At 39.7% G+C, this 13,536-nt stretch overlaps 1 protein-coding gene across 3 annotated transcripts in view; it reads right to left on the bottom strand.

Moving 5' to 3' along the window:
* The window catches only part of LOC129097110 (uncharacterized), a 28,828-nt gene that overhangs the window by 2,639 nt on the left and 12,653 nt on the right, over nucleotides 1–13,536 (bottom strand). For all 3 annotated transcript variants that reach the window (XM_054605842.1, XM_054605843.1, XM_054605841.1), the window contains exons 19-44: nucleotides 13,407–13,475; nucleotides 13,172–13,311; nucleotides 12,598–12,714; nucleotides 12,322–12,379; nucleotides 12,063–12,107; nucleotides 11,910–11,966; nucleotides 11,677–11,822; nucleotides 9,478–9,579; nucleotides 9,330–9,378; nucleotides 9,160–9,240; nucleotides 7,088–7,711; nucleotides 6,927–7,004; nucleotides 6,521–6,657; nucleotides 5,261–5,362; nucleotides 5,059–5,116; nucleotides 4,761–4,909; nucleotides 3,694–4,603; nucleotides 3,470–3,591; nucleotides 3,255–3,368; nucleotides 2,978–3,035; nucleotides 2,534–2,665; nucleotides 1,998–2,180; nucleotides 1,388–1,684; nucleotides 623–697; nucleotides 378–520; nucleotides 137–295 (exon numbers count right to left, since the gene is read on the bottom strand). In XM_054605842.1, coding sequence (XP_054461817.1) covers nucleotides 137–295; nucleotides 378–520; nucleotides 623–697; nucleotides 1,388–1,684; nucleotides 1,998–2,180; nucleotides 2,534–2,665; nucleotides 2,978–3,035; nucleotides 3,255–3,368; nucleotides 3,470–3,591; nucleotides 3,694–4,603; nucleotides 4,761–4,909; nucleotides 5,059–5,116; nucleotides 5,261–5,362; nucleotides 6,521–6,657; nucleotides 6,927–7,004; nucleotides 7,088–7,711; nucleotides 9,160–9,240; nucleotides 9,330–9,378; nucleotides 9,478–9,579; nucleotides 11,677–11,822; nucleotides 11,910–11,966; nucleotides 12,063–12,107; nucleotides 12,322–12,379; nucleotides 12,598–12,714; nucleotides 13,172–13,311; nucleotides 13,407–13,475 — 4,205 coding nt within the window. The remainder of the gene's footprint in view (nucleotides 1–136; nucleotides 296–377; nucleotides 521–622; nucleotides 698–1,387; nucleotides 1,685–1,997; nucleotides 2,181–2,533; nucleotides 2,666–2,977; nucleotides 3,036–3,254; nucleotides 3,369–3,469; nucleotides 3,592–3,693; nucleotides 4,604–4,760; nucleotides 4,910–5,058; nucleotides 5,117–5,260; nucleotides 5,363–6,520; nucleotides 6,658–6,926; nucleotides 7,005–7,087; nucleotides 7,712–9,159; nucleotides 9,241–9,329; nucleotides 9,379–9,477; nucleotides 9,580–11,676; nucleotides 11,823–11,909; nucleotides 11,967–12,062; nucleotides 12,108–12,321; nucleotides 12,380–12,597; nucleotides 12,715–13,171; nucleotides 13,312–13,406; nucleotides 13,476–13,536) is intronic.

Below are 13,536 nucleotides of genomic sequence, written 5' to 3'. Positions count from 1 at the left end.
AGTCAACCATAAATTAAACAATTTATTTCAATGATTAGCAAAAAGACAACAATATGTTTGAATACATCAATAACCACATCTTGTCCAAATTACTTCTTGGACAAAACATGCTTGATACATGGTTCTAGCAGTTTACCTGCGCATCCGTCTTGTAGTAACGCTCTCCTTCTGACACCATCTGGGCGATGCCCTTTAGAAGTTCCAATTTCATCCATGGCTCCAGATACATACCTGGCACATATTGGCACAGAAAGCTTTCCGGCCAGAAGTATAGATATTCAGGGTACTGACTCATCTGAAACACACGCAAAAATGTGGGAACGAATGTTGAATACTTTTTTAAAGGGTTCTTAATGCATTATTGAGACAATACTCACTATGAAGTTTAACTGGTGGTCATCGCTGACCATGTGTTTACAGATCTCACTATGGGAGAGCATCACCCTGCAGCTCTCACACAGGAAGAATGGGTTCCTGGACGGCCTGGACGGCCCTCGACACTCCCACACGAAGCCTATACCTGGTGACGAAACTTCATCTTTAACATGTTGTATACTTTTGTAAAAAGAAATGAAATAATTCAAGTGAAAAGGGTTTGCTGTGTAAGGATGGACAAACCCACCTATGATTGGTTCGCGGTCTTGTCCCGTCACCTCCAAGTATCTGGACAAATGACTGCAGCCCTTTGTGCTTTCCCCTGAGAAAACCATACAACAATTTAATTGAAGCAACTTCATTCCAAGTAAATGCTATTAATATACAAATATACATAAACTAAATGATATAATTAATATAAATAACATGAATATAATGTATATTCAACTATCAATGCACACTCAATTCTAACATCCAAGGACAAGCATGCACCTTAAATACATAGCAATATCCATCAGCCTTGTACAAATACAGTGTACAAAACTGTCTGTAGCATATTGATATACGGTAATAAAAAAATATATAGTGTGTGTATGGCTGTATGTGGCAACTTAATTCCTTTCCGTCCTCATTCTCTGACACCTTTTCATCAAGTAAACACAAGCTTGCCATCTGTTTTCCAGCATTATTGCAGCAGAGACGTTGTAGGCATCAGCCCAAGTATTGGTACGTGACATCAGCGTCATATGGACGTGCTTCTGTCGGCTACACATACACGTCGTCGGGTCACTTACTGTCTGATCCTTAGCTGTTTTATTTCAGTCAACTAAGAAAAGAAAAGCTGTGAGCTAAGGCACTGAAAGCTATTTGATTCAGAAAATGGTGATGCTACCACCACGCTACTGAGAAATGTAGTTTAACAGTAACCCGGCTACTTGTAGAGCTGCTACTGGCCAACATTGTGAGTTTACTAAATGGCAAAAAAACACATTCATAAATGCTTAACCCCTACCTATCAAAATCATTGGAAGTGAGTCTGAGTGTTTTGACACATGTTCTGTGCTCTGGCTGGGTCTTGGTTGGTTCTGCGGTTCTGTATTCACTGTAGCAGCAGAAGAGAGCTGATCCGGGTTGAAGACTGTTACAGGCGATGTTTTCTGAGAGCCTTCCAACACCCTGCTTGTGTCCTGTAGCTCTGGGTGACTTCTCTCCTGCCGTTGTCTCCACTCGGGAGTCTCTTTGCATCCATCAGGAGTTTGGGCGTCAGTGGCAAGAGGAGGCGCACAACCCTTAGGTTTCTCAATTTTGGCTGATGGGAGGTAACAATGAAAGATATTGTGTATTTGTTTAAATGAGTGTTGATGCAGAGGAAATTATACCAACAATAAGAACATTGCAAGGACTAACAAAATGAGATATTGCATATTTAAATGTCTGCACTCAGATCCTTCCACACAATAACAATACAAAAATAGCACACATGTAAAAGAGGATTAAATTGACAAAAATATTGATATTGAAGAGCCATCCACTGTGAGTCCAGCTGTAAATATACACCCACCCACCCACCGAGAGAGAGAGATTTTCTGTTGGTGAATGTGTACGACACACAACAGACGTACCTGCAACGCTTGTGTCTTGAATTGAAGGATTTGCGATGGGCTCATTTTTATTCAAGATCGAACATGAATCCTGCTGGTGTAGAATCTGGTCATTGGCTTCAGGCTCTGAACTCTCCACGCTCTGAGCTCTGTCGAACCAGCCCACAGCAAAGGATCCTTCATCTTTTGAACTGGATTCAATTGCTGAAATAAGAATTGTGACTTTTATGAGAATCAATATTTCATGACAGATCTCTCTGGGATCTGGACCAATTGTGACTGGCGCAGATGTTTGTTCTCCTGCTCTGATTGGCTATCTGGAAAAAGTCCTTTATTCTGTGGCATGTACATCCCTAAGAGACAAGAGTAACGGGTATGATGTAATTCCATACTCTTGTGCCTCGTTCACAGGTCTTCTAATTAACATCACAATGACACATCATGAGTTTCTCAAGTTAGCAAAAATGACAACATAGAAAATACCTCTGCTCATTCAGGTATGTGCATGCAACCTTCCAATTTAAAACATGGTGCCTAGAAAGGACACATGAATTTACCATCGTCTGTGCTTGAAGCTTCACATTGACTGGCACCGGGAACTTGGGGTTTGAAAACTTCTACAGGATTGGCTGTGGAGGGGGATGAGACCCCCAAGCCTTTTGCCAGCATTGCTTTCAGTCTTTCTAAAGCTGAAAGTAAAGAGAGAGCATTAATATCCTTTATTTAACCAGGCAAGCCTCTCATTCAGATAAAAAAAACTATTTTTCAAGAGGAACATGACCAAGTGGACAGCATGACCTTTGTTTCAACAATAAATACAAACAATACAAGCAGACAAATACAACTGTCGAGCAGTACAAGTGAATGAGCACCCATTTATCGAACTGTGAAGATGGAATTAATCAAATATCTGAGTTGGTTGGTTTATAATTTTCACAGGATCAATAAGTATATAAGTCACATAGAATTTGAATTTCAGGTAGTTATTAGGATATCTTTACCTTTTTCTGCTGAGAGATCAGCGAGCTCTTTGTAGACATCCATCGTCACTCTCACTGTCTAGCAGAAAGAAACGAACAATGGTAATTAAAAACCATACCAAGCTACTTGGTTGAATACATTTGTCAAGTCTGTGACATCTTACTTTACTGATGTATGCTCTCATGTACATGTCATTTTTGTACATACTGCATCACAACGTTAAAGCAGATTAACAACCACACATTGACTGCAAATTTTGGGTCATTTTCAATGTGCGAGGAGACTTGAGTAGCTCACCGGGAAATTCAAGGATCCTACATTTCTCTCAACCTCAGCCAGGTTGGTCACTATCGCATGCAATTTGCTCTCCAGCTCTGGCAGCTTGCAAGTCCATTGAGGGTACTTCATTTTCTGGTAAGAACATCAAAAGCACACATCAGCATCAGTAACACTGCCTTGCTTTACAGGCTTCCTTTATTTTCTACAACAAGACTTATAAAGCACACACACACCACATAGTTAAACTGGTGGGTAGCGCTGGATGTGTGTTCGGACTTTAGCAACCTGACTGAACACAGCCGACAGTAGACTTGCTTCCTTTGTCCACATGACACTTTAATCAGCTGGTTTAAGCCTATAAAGTAAAGAAACAATGCAAGCCGCCAATTAAAATCAAAAACAGACCAATTGATAACAGACTTACTGAGGGATTTTCCACATAAATATTAATACATACCGACTTCAGGAGAGTTTTCATTTAGTGTTTTTTCACTTGTCCAGATATGTGATGGCTCTGCAGGTGGATTTTTGGGCATGGTTGGGAGGGGAGCTGCAGCTGCCTTACTCTTATGTGTATTAGGTGCAACATCTGCAGTTGACCTCACTGGATTCTTCATATGTGCAGTCTTAACAGGGGCTCCAGTATTTTCACATTCAACTGATGTTTCAGTCACTTTAGCAGTTGCAACAGCTTTCACCATTATCTGAGATGCATCAACTATTTTGGATGCACTCTCAGAATTTTTGGATGTGTTTTCTGTTTTGAAGCCAGGTGCAGTTCTGGATGCGGCATCACAAGCCACTGTGGATTCTGTTTTCGAGGTGGTGGTGGCTTTATATGAAGCCGCTCTGAATTCAGCTGCAGCTCTAGTGCTGCTTTCCATTGTTTTAGACAATGTTGCAGGTTTTGTGGTGGAGGTCGTCCCTGAGATGGTTGCACTCGAGGTGGAGGTGGTTGCAGTGCAGATGGAGATAGTTGCTGTGCCTTTGAAGGCAGTTTCTCTCGATTTTGTGTTAGCTGAAGTACACCTAGAAGTGGCGGCCTTAAGTTTGGCGATAGCTGCTATCGTTTGGGTGGTGTCTGGAGTAGAATTGGAAGATTTGGTTGTAAACTTTGAGATGGCCGTCATGGATTTGGTGGGGGTGGTTACAGTAGAGTCTGGAGTTGCTTCAGTGTCGGATCTCCCCACCTCTTTGGAGGTGGTTGCTATTTTTAACGGTCCCACAGTTGTGTTTGAAATTATTTCAACTTTTTCCTCACTTCTTCTAATATTGGAGGTGGCTTCAGACATTATAGACATGGATGTAGTTACTGAGGATGACTGAGCCTCAGAGTCTTCTGAATGATACATCTCCATCTTTACCACCTATTAAAGGAAATCAAACAACCATATTTAGCAGACTGCTCATTTTTCAGCTGCCATAGAAAACAAAAAGCTGCATTTCCTGTCCTTTCATAAGCTTAGCATGTAGTATGACTTCTGAATGAATTTTATGAACCTAGTTGATGCCAAAACGACTGACCTGGTAGTTGTTCTTCATAAAAGAGACCTCATTTTGAGCATGAAGGGTGACTGAGGGGTCCACAGTTGGGGAACTGGACTGAGCTGAGGTTGAAGGGAGTTCATGTCCACTGTCCTTCTGATCCTGAAGTGCTTTCACAGTCTGTATGACTGTGTGGATGATAGAAATACACAAAGAAATACAGTACAGTAAAAGTTCTGACTTTGTCATACCCCGGTTGATTGAATCAAATGAGCTTCAATCAAAACTACTAAAAAGATACAAAACAATCTCAAAATTAAAGTGGATGTACTTTTACCTGACTCAAAGTCTTGTTTTGAGAGGCTATTGTAAATCTCCTCATCCAGCTCAACAACCTGGACATTAGACATTAGCAACAATTAGTAAAATGTATAACTGAATGATGTCTTTATCTCATTTGTTTTTCCAACATTATCCAGGACCAGCATAACAAAAATAATGTTTCAATCTTAGTTCATGAAGTGACCATTAGAACAAACCTGAACCTCTCCATATCCATTTTCTTGTTCAAACAAAGCAGCAAAGTGTCCGATTGTCTTCCCCGGGTGCCTCCCTGGTGGAATTGGGAGTTTCTTTAAGCCCTAATGTCAGAAACATACATGGGAAGCCATTACTACTATAAAAACACACATCTTTTGTACTGCATATGTACAGAATGTGGTAGAAACTACATACCAGAAGAAAAAGTTGTGGTGGGTAATGATATTGACAATAATGTGAGCTGTTGTGTTGTAGTGGTTATGAGCTATGATATTATTGACGTCAAGTAAAAAATGTCTCTACTGTGCCACAAACAGCATGTCCTGTGAAATAAATGTTAAATGTTTTTGATCTTTTTTTTTTTCTGTGTTTATCCTGTTACCCCTGACACAATATCTTTGCTTTGATCTGCGAGTCTGCCACTACAGGCTATATATATACGGAAATAGACTCGTCACGTTGCTTTAACCCTCACTTCTCTTTAAACCTTTAAAAAGGTTAAGACCTTTTAGTTTCCCTCATAACTTTTCAGCTAGCATTTCATCTTCTTTTTAAAAAAGTCTGTCTCTTAGCAGATTATACATAAGCATATGACACCTTCATCCTTTAGAGCAAAGGTATACAAGCTAGATCAAACTTGAATACTGTGCTCTAATGTATTCTGATTACTTTCCTTTACTTTTGGATAACCTCTATAGCATATATGCAAATAAAGACAAGAAAAGAAGCATGCTCAAATTCTGTCATCTTTCATCACATTTTACGACGTCATCACCCTAAAAATGAAGCAGAATATTTTGTTGGATGGAAACATTTTGTGCATTTTAGTCAATTACTAGATCTAAACTTTTGGATTGAGACGATTACAAAGAGGATAGATCGCCAAGTCTTTTTTTCTCTAACTGTAAAGGAATAGTTACCTTTCTGTTGTATTCTAATTACTTAACGTCGTTCCATGTAATGCGTTACTCCCATGGCCTGATTTTGTATCTGGCCTGTGAACGTGGTAAAACGAAGACTTCAATGTCCTTAAATATACCCACATTTAGGAGAAAATGTGAAACTGTGTATTAAAAGAGGATATGTTTGGCTACATTAAGTCCATCTTTATACAATATTCACATTTGGCAAACTTTGAATTCAGATTGAGGACTGTTTTTCCTCTTCATGGCCAGTATGGCGGGAAGGAAGGATTACAATGACCAATAATTCTTACTATGTACACATGGCATATGAGACGGACTTTAACATTTACTCACCATGAGAAACATCTTCTGGTGGTCAACTCCAGTAACATGGCTGATGATGTTCTTCTCTGGGATCTTGAGGGAGCAGCACTCACAGAGGTAGATTGGGTCACGCTCATCACAATTGCATTCGAAAAGTGCACCTAAGCCTAGAAACGCATTGTTCACTATTAATAGTTAGTTATGAATCTTTTTCTGGCTATACATGTTCAGATGCTCAAGAACATGCAAAACAATTTGTAAAATGTTATGCAGAAACAAAATACGATAACTTAAAGTGCAGATTTCCTCCATTCATTGCCATGTTAAAAAGCCAACTCTCCAGAAACATTTTAAAAGAAGCAACCCAATAATTTATATAAATTTGACAACGTTTGTGTTTCGAGGTAAAATGTTTTTTTAAAAAAAAGGCACTGACCAACAACAGGCTCTCGGCTCATCCTCTTGACATACCGCCACAATTTATCTGCTTGTTGCTGGTCCACCTTAGACGACCCTGCACCAACCACAGAATAAGACATCGTTATAGACACACTGAGAAAAATCTTCACAAAAAAATGAAATGTGACATTTACATACCTTTGTCCTTTGCTGTCGCGTGACTTGGTTTTCTTCTTTCTCCAACGTCAGTGGTGGTCACCTCCTTTGTACCACTAATCGGCAGGTTTTGGGGTTCTTTGAAGGTGAGCCGCTGCCCTTCATGGCTCATTTCTTGCTTTACATCCTCCACAGGACAGGTTTCCTTATGTGAGATGTCCCTCTTCTGTGTCAAGACATCTCTGCTGCTTTTGTTCCTCTCTTTTCCAATCTCATTTTTGTCCTTGGTCTGGTTGTTTTCTGTGGCCTCCCCACTTGGTTTTCTGGCTGTAGGCTTTTCCATCTTCTCCTTTATCGCCTGGCACGTCTCACTTTGCTTTATCTTCTCTGAACTCGTTACTGAAAACGCCTCTCTTCTTTTCTCAGATTTTTTTTCACCTGATGTCAGAGTCTCTTTGTCGTCTCCCTCTTTTGCATTTTCTCCCCTTTTTGGACAGTGTGTATCTGTGACTTCAGCACCAACTTCTACAGAAGCCTTTTTCAGGGTCGTCTTACTCAGGTCGGTAGATTTCGTCGTTTCCACACATTCCTCCGTTATCTTGCGGTTTTTCTGACAGTTGTCTGTCACATGGTCCTTGTCCGCATTTTTCTGTCTTTTTGTTGGGACTAAAAAAAAAAACATCCATGAATTAAAAATTCATGTGACGAGTGACAAGTCTATTTACGTATATATATATATATATATATATATATATATATATATATATATAGCCTGTTGTGGCAGACTCGCAGCTGCTGGCTGCATGGCCATTTGCCAACTGTGGCCAACTGTGACACATCCTCTGCTGGCTTCTTTTCTAAACAAAGCAGTATATAAATATCTCTTTCAGCTTGAACATTAAAATGATTTCCTCTCCTGAGCTGCCAGTTTCAGATGGCTGTCAATGGTGTTTGCTGTCAATGGTGACACCCCACCCAAACCTTCCTCTATATTTAATTTAAAGTTTCATAATTCAATGAATTAATTTATTGATGAACTCTACAAGGAAGTAAAGAAGTACTTGGAAACATTATGCAACGTTGTTAAACTGTGGTACTACTGAGTTTTTCAGATAAACCCTTCTAACGCTGAAACCTTTGCTTCCATCCGAGCAGCAGGCGGAGGAGGTGAAGTCATAAAGACCGAGGCCCTAAAGCGCTCTGTGGTTAACGCAACAAACCGACGCTGACACAGTGGAGACTTTTGCAGGCGTATTATGGTTTTGATGCCTGATATGCATTTATGTAACATGAATCTTGTGACCTTTAGCCATAGAGTCTAGCAAGTGGTACCTTAAAGTTTTTTTTATCAGTAATGTGATTCATCATCATCTACAGTCATTTGGTTTTAATTGTTTAAGTTAATTCTCTTTGATAAGTTACTATGACTTCTTTCCTTTTTATTGAACCAAGAGAAAAACGAATGATTTTATTCATAACATATAATCCCACATTTAGTGTTAATTTAATGAGGATGACCTTAATGGGATTTCTTTCACTTATCGACATGTATTCCAATGTGCTTCTATATTCACTGAATGATAAACCTGGTTTAACTTACTCTAGCCTGATTTATTGTCAGAGTTGGTATAGGAAACAGGTTTGGAGAGCAGATACTGCAACAATGGTTACTGTTTAAGAGACATCATGACTGGTGCGTCACCGCTGAAGACCAGACAGGAACCTTCGAAGGAGGGCTACCAACTAAGTGTAAACTTAAAAGAACATGTCAGTCCGGTTTAAGGACTCATTCCTGTAGCACTCTGTAATACTTCCAGCTGATCTGTAATTTATGTCCACATTAATGATTTTTGATCTTATTGTGTTAATATTTTGTAAAAGCACCAATAGTCAACCCTACAATAACACAACTTGTTTTTTTAGAACGTGCTGAGATACGGCCGTCGGCAAAACCCCAAAACAAAATGCCTCCTGCTACGGATGTCGCCGGCGTGAGAATTATACAAAAAACTCCCACCATAACAACCAAGCCTCAAAGTACTCCAAAAATGAAAGTTTCCATTTCCATACTGGTACTAGGGTCATAATGCGCACAAAACATCGACAGGACTTACCCAGCTTCATTTTTGGAATTATTGGTGGATTGAGGTTTGCTTTCCCATCTCTCTTTTTTGCAGTTGTCAGGATGATCAAAGCTGGAACAAAATGATCAAAAAAAAATTCAAAGTTAAAGATGCCAATGTGGCGCATTCTTTGCATATACACAAAACATGCACAACCTCACCATCAGAGTAGGTGTATGGCTCCACAATGGGCCTGTCCAACTTTATTACCTTTGAAGGCAGAAAATATGGAGTCAAAAGCAGAAGTGCATGGCTAGAGGAGATTCTACATGAAGATGGTACATAAACTCAATTTCAGGTATAGAATACCTGCACATGTGATATGGAGTGATAGCGTGCTGCCTGTTTGGCCAAGTCCAAGAAGGTTTCTTCGTCAGTGCTTGAATCCAGCGAGCCTGGGTGGAAACTGTCCTACACACACAGACAAACAAAGCACAAATGTTTTGTTTTAACTAAGACATGGTGACCTTGGAGAAAGAGGCGCGCCTGCAGTCTGCAGAGAACAGAACTGAATCATACACAAACTACATTAGGTTATATACACCAGTGATTCTCCTTTAGACCTTCCTGTTACTGAGTTCTTCTGTGGTTTCCACTAATGGGGCTTTGTCCCATACAGCTTTAATCACTTCGTTTACCCAAAAGGGAGTATTAAAGTAAAAGGAGTAAAGACGGTGTGGTAGGAAAATGTATGCGTGTAGTAAAAACATAAAATGTAGCCCTTTCATTAATCTCATATTTATCTTAATTGTTATCCAATCACCTTTCTTAAGGATATACACACTTGAGAACTATTGTATCCTATAAATCACAGGTAAAGAAAAGTTCACTCTTTGTAGAGACAACACTCTTTGGAGGTCACTGTGTGCTCGGCATTGTACTATTGTGGTGGAAGAAATTCTATCCTATCTGTTAATGTCCCGAGATGAGTCTCAATGAGCGTTGAAATAAAGATCAAATGACAATCGAGTGTCTTTGTTGTATTTTATTCTTGCAAGAAGAGGCACAGATTTACAGAGTCATACAGAGTCTGCAAAAGAGTACACTAAAGAAAGAGGCTGCACTCTCGGCTATATAGGCTGTAACAAACAATGGTCAAGGTTATGTCTTGTTATGTCTTGTTACATGATGATGATCAGGCAGGCGTGAAGGTCAAAGAGGGAAAACAAGTTGTTTTTCCTCAGTACCTGTCCGCAGTGCACATGAAACTTACACAGTAAATTTCCAAACTTTCACACACTACATTTCCATTACACTATAATGGGTGCACATTGGTATATGTTTTTATATGGATGAATAGTGTAAGTCAAAAGTTATTGCCTGCTATCATGCTGGTTGCATATAAACCACTAAACTATGCCAAACATTCACTGCTCACATTTGCAAGATTATTATGTGGAGCATCACATCAGGCTCCTGTCACTTCCAGCAACAGCCAGTTGTTTTGAACAGGGATACAGATATTGTAAACATAAACCTAATTAGAATAGTCATATTTTTTTTTTGTCAAGACACAGGAAGGGAGTTGTTTTAACTTGACTTAACATTGTTCAGTCTGCCCCAAACTTCCCTTGCTGGATGGCAAGCCTTTGAGTCCAGGCCTGAGGGCATCTACATGCCCATTTGGTTTTATAGTCATTATACTACCTATTAATAGAAAGTCAGCCTTACGCAACAAGGATCAACCGATTTATATGAATTTACACGTTGTGGTCTTGAAACACAGCAAGGTAAAGTATAATAATAGCCTGTGTACATATGCGGAGCTGCGAGGGCCTGTTTATCGCTGCTTACTGCAGTAATTGGAAAATTGCTGCCCAAACAAACTGTCATCTCATAGCAAATATACAGAAAATAAACAGTTTGTGGTGTGGTATATTTTCAGGCCTTGCACAATACAACAAAGGCCCCCAGTGCTCTTGCCTTATATGATATATAGGAAACAGTTGTGCGGGATACCAGGGGCCGAAGGGGCCAAAGGGCGAAGGGGCCAAAGGGCAAATGTATAAGAATATCGGAGCCCCATACAAGGTCTTGACTTCAGCCCAAATGTGAATAACATGTACACTATATAAGGAGGTGTAAGAGCTCGAAAGTCAGGGAACTCACAGATTCGACTCGAGACCTCCGGGCGCTCTAGACGTCCGTCATGACATGTGTTGCTTGTTTGTAATAAACCTCATTATACCAGCAAGAACAGTGTCCGCGGAGCATCCTTTCTCATCACTTCAACAGCACTGTCGCATGAAAGATACGACAGTGGCACAATTCGCTGCTCCCACTGACATTTATTTTGCAGTTCTGCCTTGATCTCCCATTCATCAAAAGATAATATTATAGCCTGCAGACACAATGCTTCTTGCATTGGATTTTTCCTTACATGACTTACTGCACTGTTGTTTGTCTGCTTTTGCACAACACCCCAAATAATCACAAGACATACTGAGTGATTGGGAGCATAACAGTTACCATAAACAGAAAATAAGAAGTGAGAGTAAAAATACTTACTAAAAAAGCTGCAATGTGTTTCCGGCTGAACTCATGAGCATAACATTCATCCTCTGACAACTTCCTCTTACACAGCAGACACAGGAATCCCACGGTGGGCTGTTGACCTCTGACACAAACGTCGTGCATGACCAGGAACTGTCTACCTGCAAACAGGAGGTAAAGAAAAGTTAAAAACACCCAGTGTGCACTTCTGAATTCTGGCAGGACCTTTTCTCTATGGTGGTACTCACCTAGTAGAGGAAATCTTTCGTTTTCCTTGAGTTTACTGTATGTTTCACACGGTGGAACTGCAGACATAAAAACAGACAAACATGCACGATTCAGATGCAAGCAATCATGTTAATTTATCTTGTTTTTGCCTAATAAATGATTTCATCACTTACCGTCATGCTTTAAGATAATGTGTTGTAGTTCAAGTCTCTTCATCACTGCAGATGAAATCAAGAATGAGGCAAAAAAATATGTCAAACTGCTTCATGTTGTTTGACCAAAACCAGTTCCAATTAATCTCACAGAGCACATCACTGGTGACAATGTTGTCAAAAACTAGAGCTTAAGTGCAGAGAGGAGAGATGCAGTGAGTTTGTCTCCCAAACTATAAATCTGAATAATTATCATAATAATAAAAAGACCAATTCCTACATTTTGGGTAACTCAGTGTGCTGAGTCTCTGAAACATCCCGTCTGGCATGTCAAGTACCTGAGAAAGGAAAAGTTCTTAATCAGTAATAAATAAAGAAAACAATGTCATTTACAGAAGATGATTGCAGGAAACTAACCTTCTCGTTCTATTACATTAACAAGCTTCACTGTGGCTAGTTATTACCTTTTAAAATGGCCTTTTGTTGATCTCTACACAGACGGGAAACACCTTAGTGCTAGAAAAATAAGTCCTCTAAAAGTTCTTTGGCATTTTACCTTCAGCATCATCTGATTTGGTTTTTCCTTCTCCTCTTCCTGTGACATTGACCTCAAGACTTTCACATCCAGACGATTCTCCCACGCAACGGTCAGCCTCCAGGGATTCTGGTACAGCTAAGAGTTCAAGACAAACGCTGGTTATATTTATTTCATTTTTAAAAGTGTTTCTGATCAAACTGGGTTACAATGCAATGACAAAATAACACTTCTGGATGACTCATTATGATGGATTCCCAGGTTAGATTGACACTACTTAATAGGCATTCAAATATGGTTCACTCCAACAGCATAAGTACACGTCTGATCACATTAGTTCACATAAAAGGTGAGGACCCCAAACGTTGTTGCATCAGTACTTGACTATGTAACGATAATAAAATAAAATATTTATCTATTTTGTATAGCAGTTAAAAAATAACTCAAAGCCACTTTTGTGACTTTAAGCTACAAAAACAATACGAGCACGTCTTATGCTATTCCTCACACACAAGTGGTACTGGTAGCATCCTCACACAGCTGCACCTGTGCAATAATAACGAAGACTAACCACATAAATAACTTAAGATCTCACCGATGTGTGTATGAGATGTTTTTGTGAGTCAAAGTGTTGTCTGAGAAAGGACTCGGTGAAACAGTCCTGACAAGCAAAGCACACATAGATCGGTTCCTTCTGGACCTGAGTGCTGACACACGCCACAACCAGGGGAACACCTAAACAAACAAACAAACAAACAAAATAAGAAATTACTCTTTTTTTCAGTTTAACACTTTAACAAAACACAATGATGACAAGCGGGTCTGCTCACCAACAAGTGGTTGATTTTGCCTCAAGCTCACGATGAGATGCTTGTATAAGCCCAAACTGGGTTTCCATTCTAACATTCAAAAGGAAAGAGTGTTAAGAGTAGGAGTTCAATAAATACCAAAATCCATTAC

This window comes from Anoplopoma fimbria, chromosome 10 (genome assembly GCF_027596085.1).
Source record: "Anoplopoma fimbria isolate UVic2021 breed Golden Eagle Sablefish chromosome 10, Afim_UVic_2022, whole genome shotgun sequence".
Taxonomy (NCBI): Eukaryota; Metazoa; Chordata; class Actinopteri; order Perciformes; family Anoplopomatidae; genus Anoplopoma; species Anoplopoma fimbria.
This window is presented reverse-complemented; position numbering and strand designations above follow the sequence as displayed.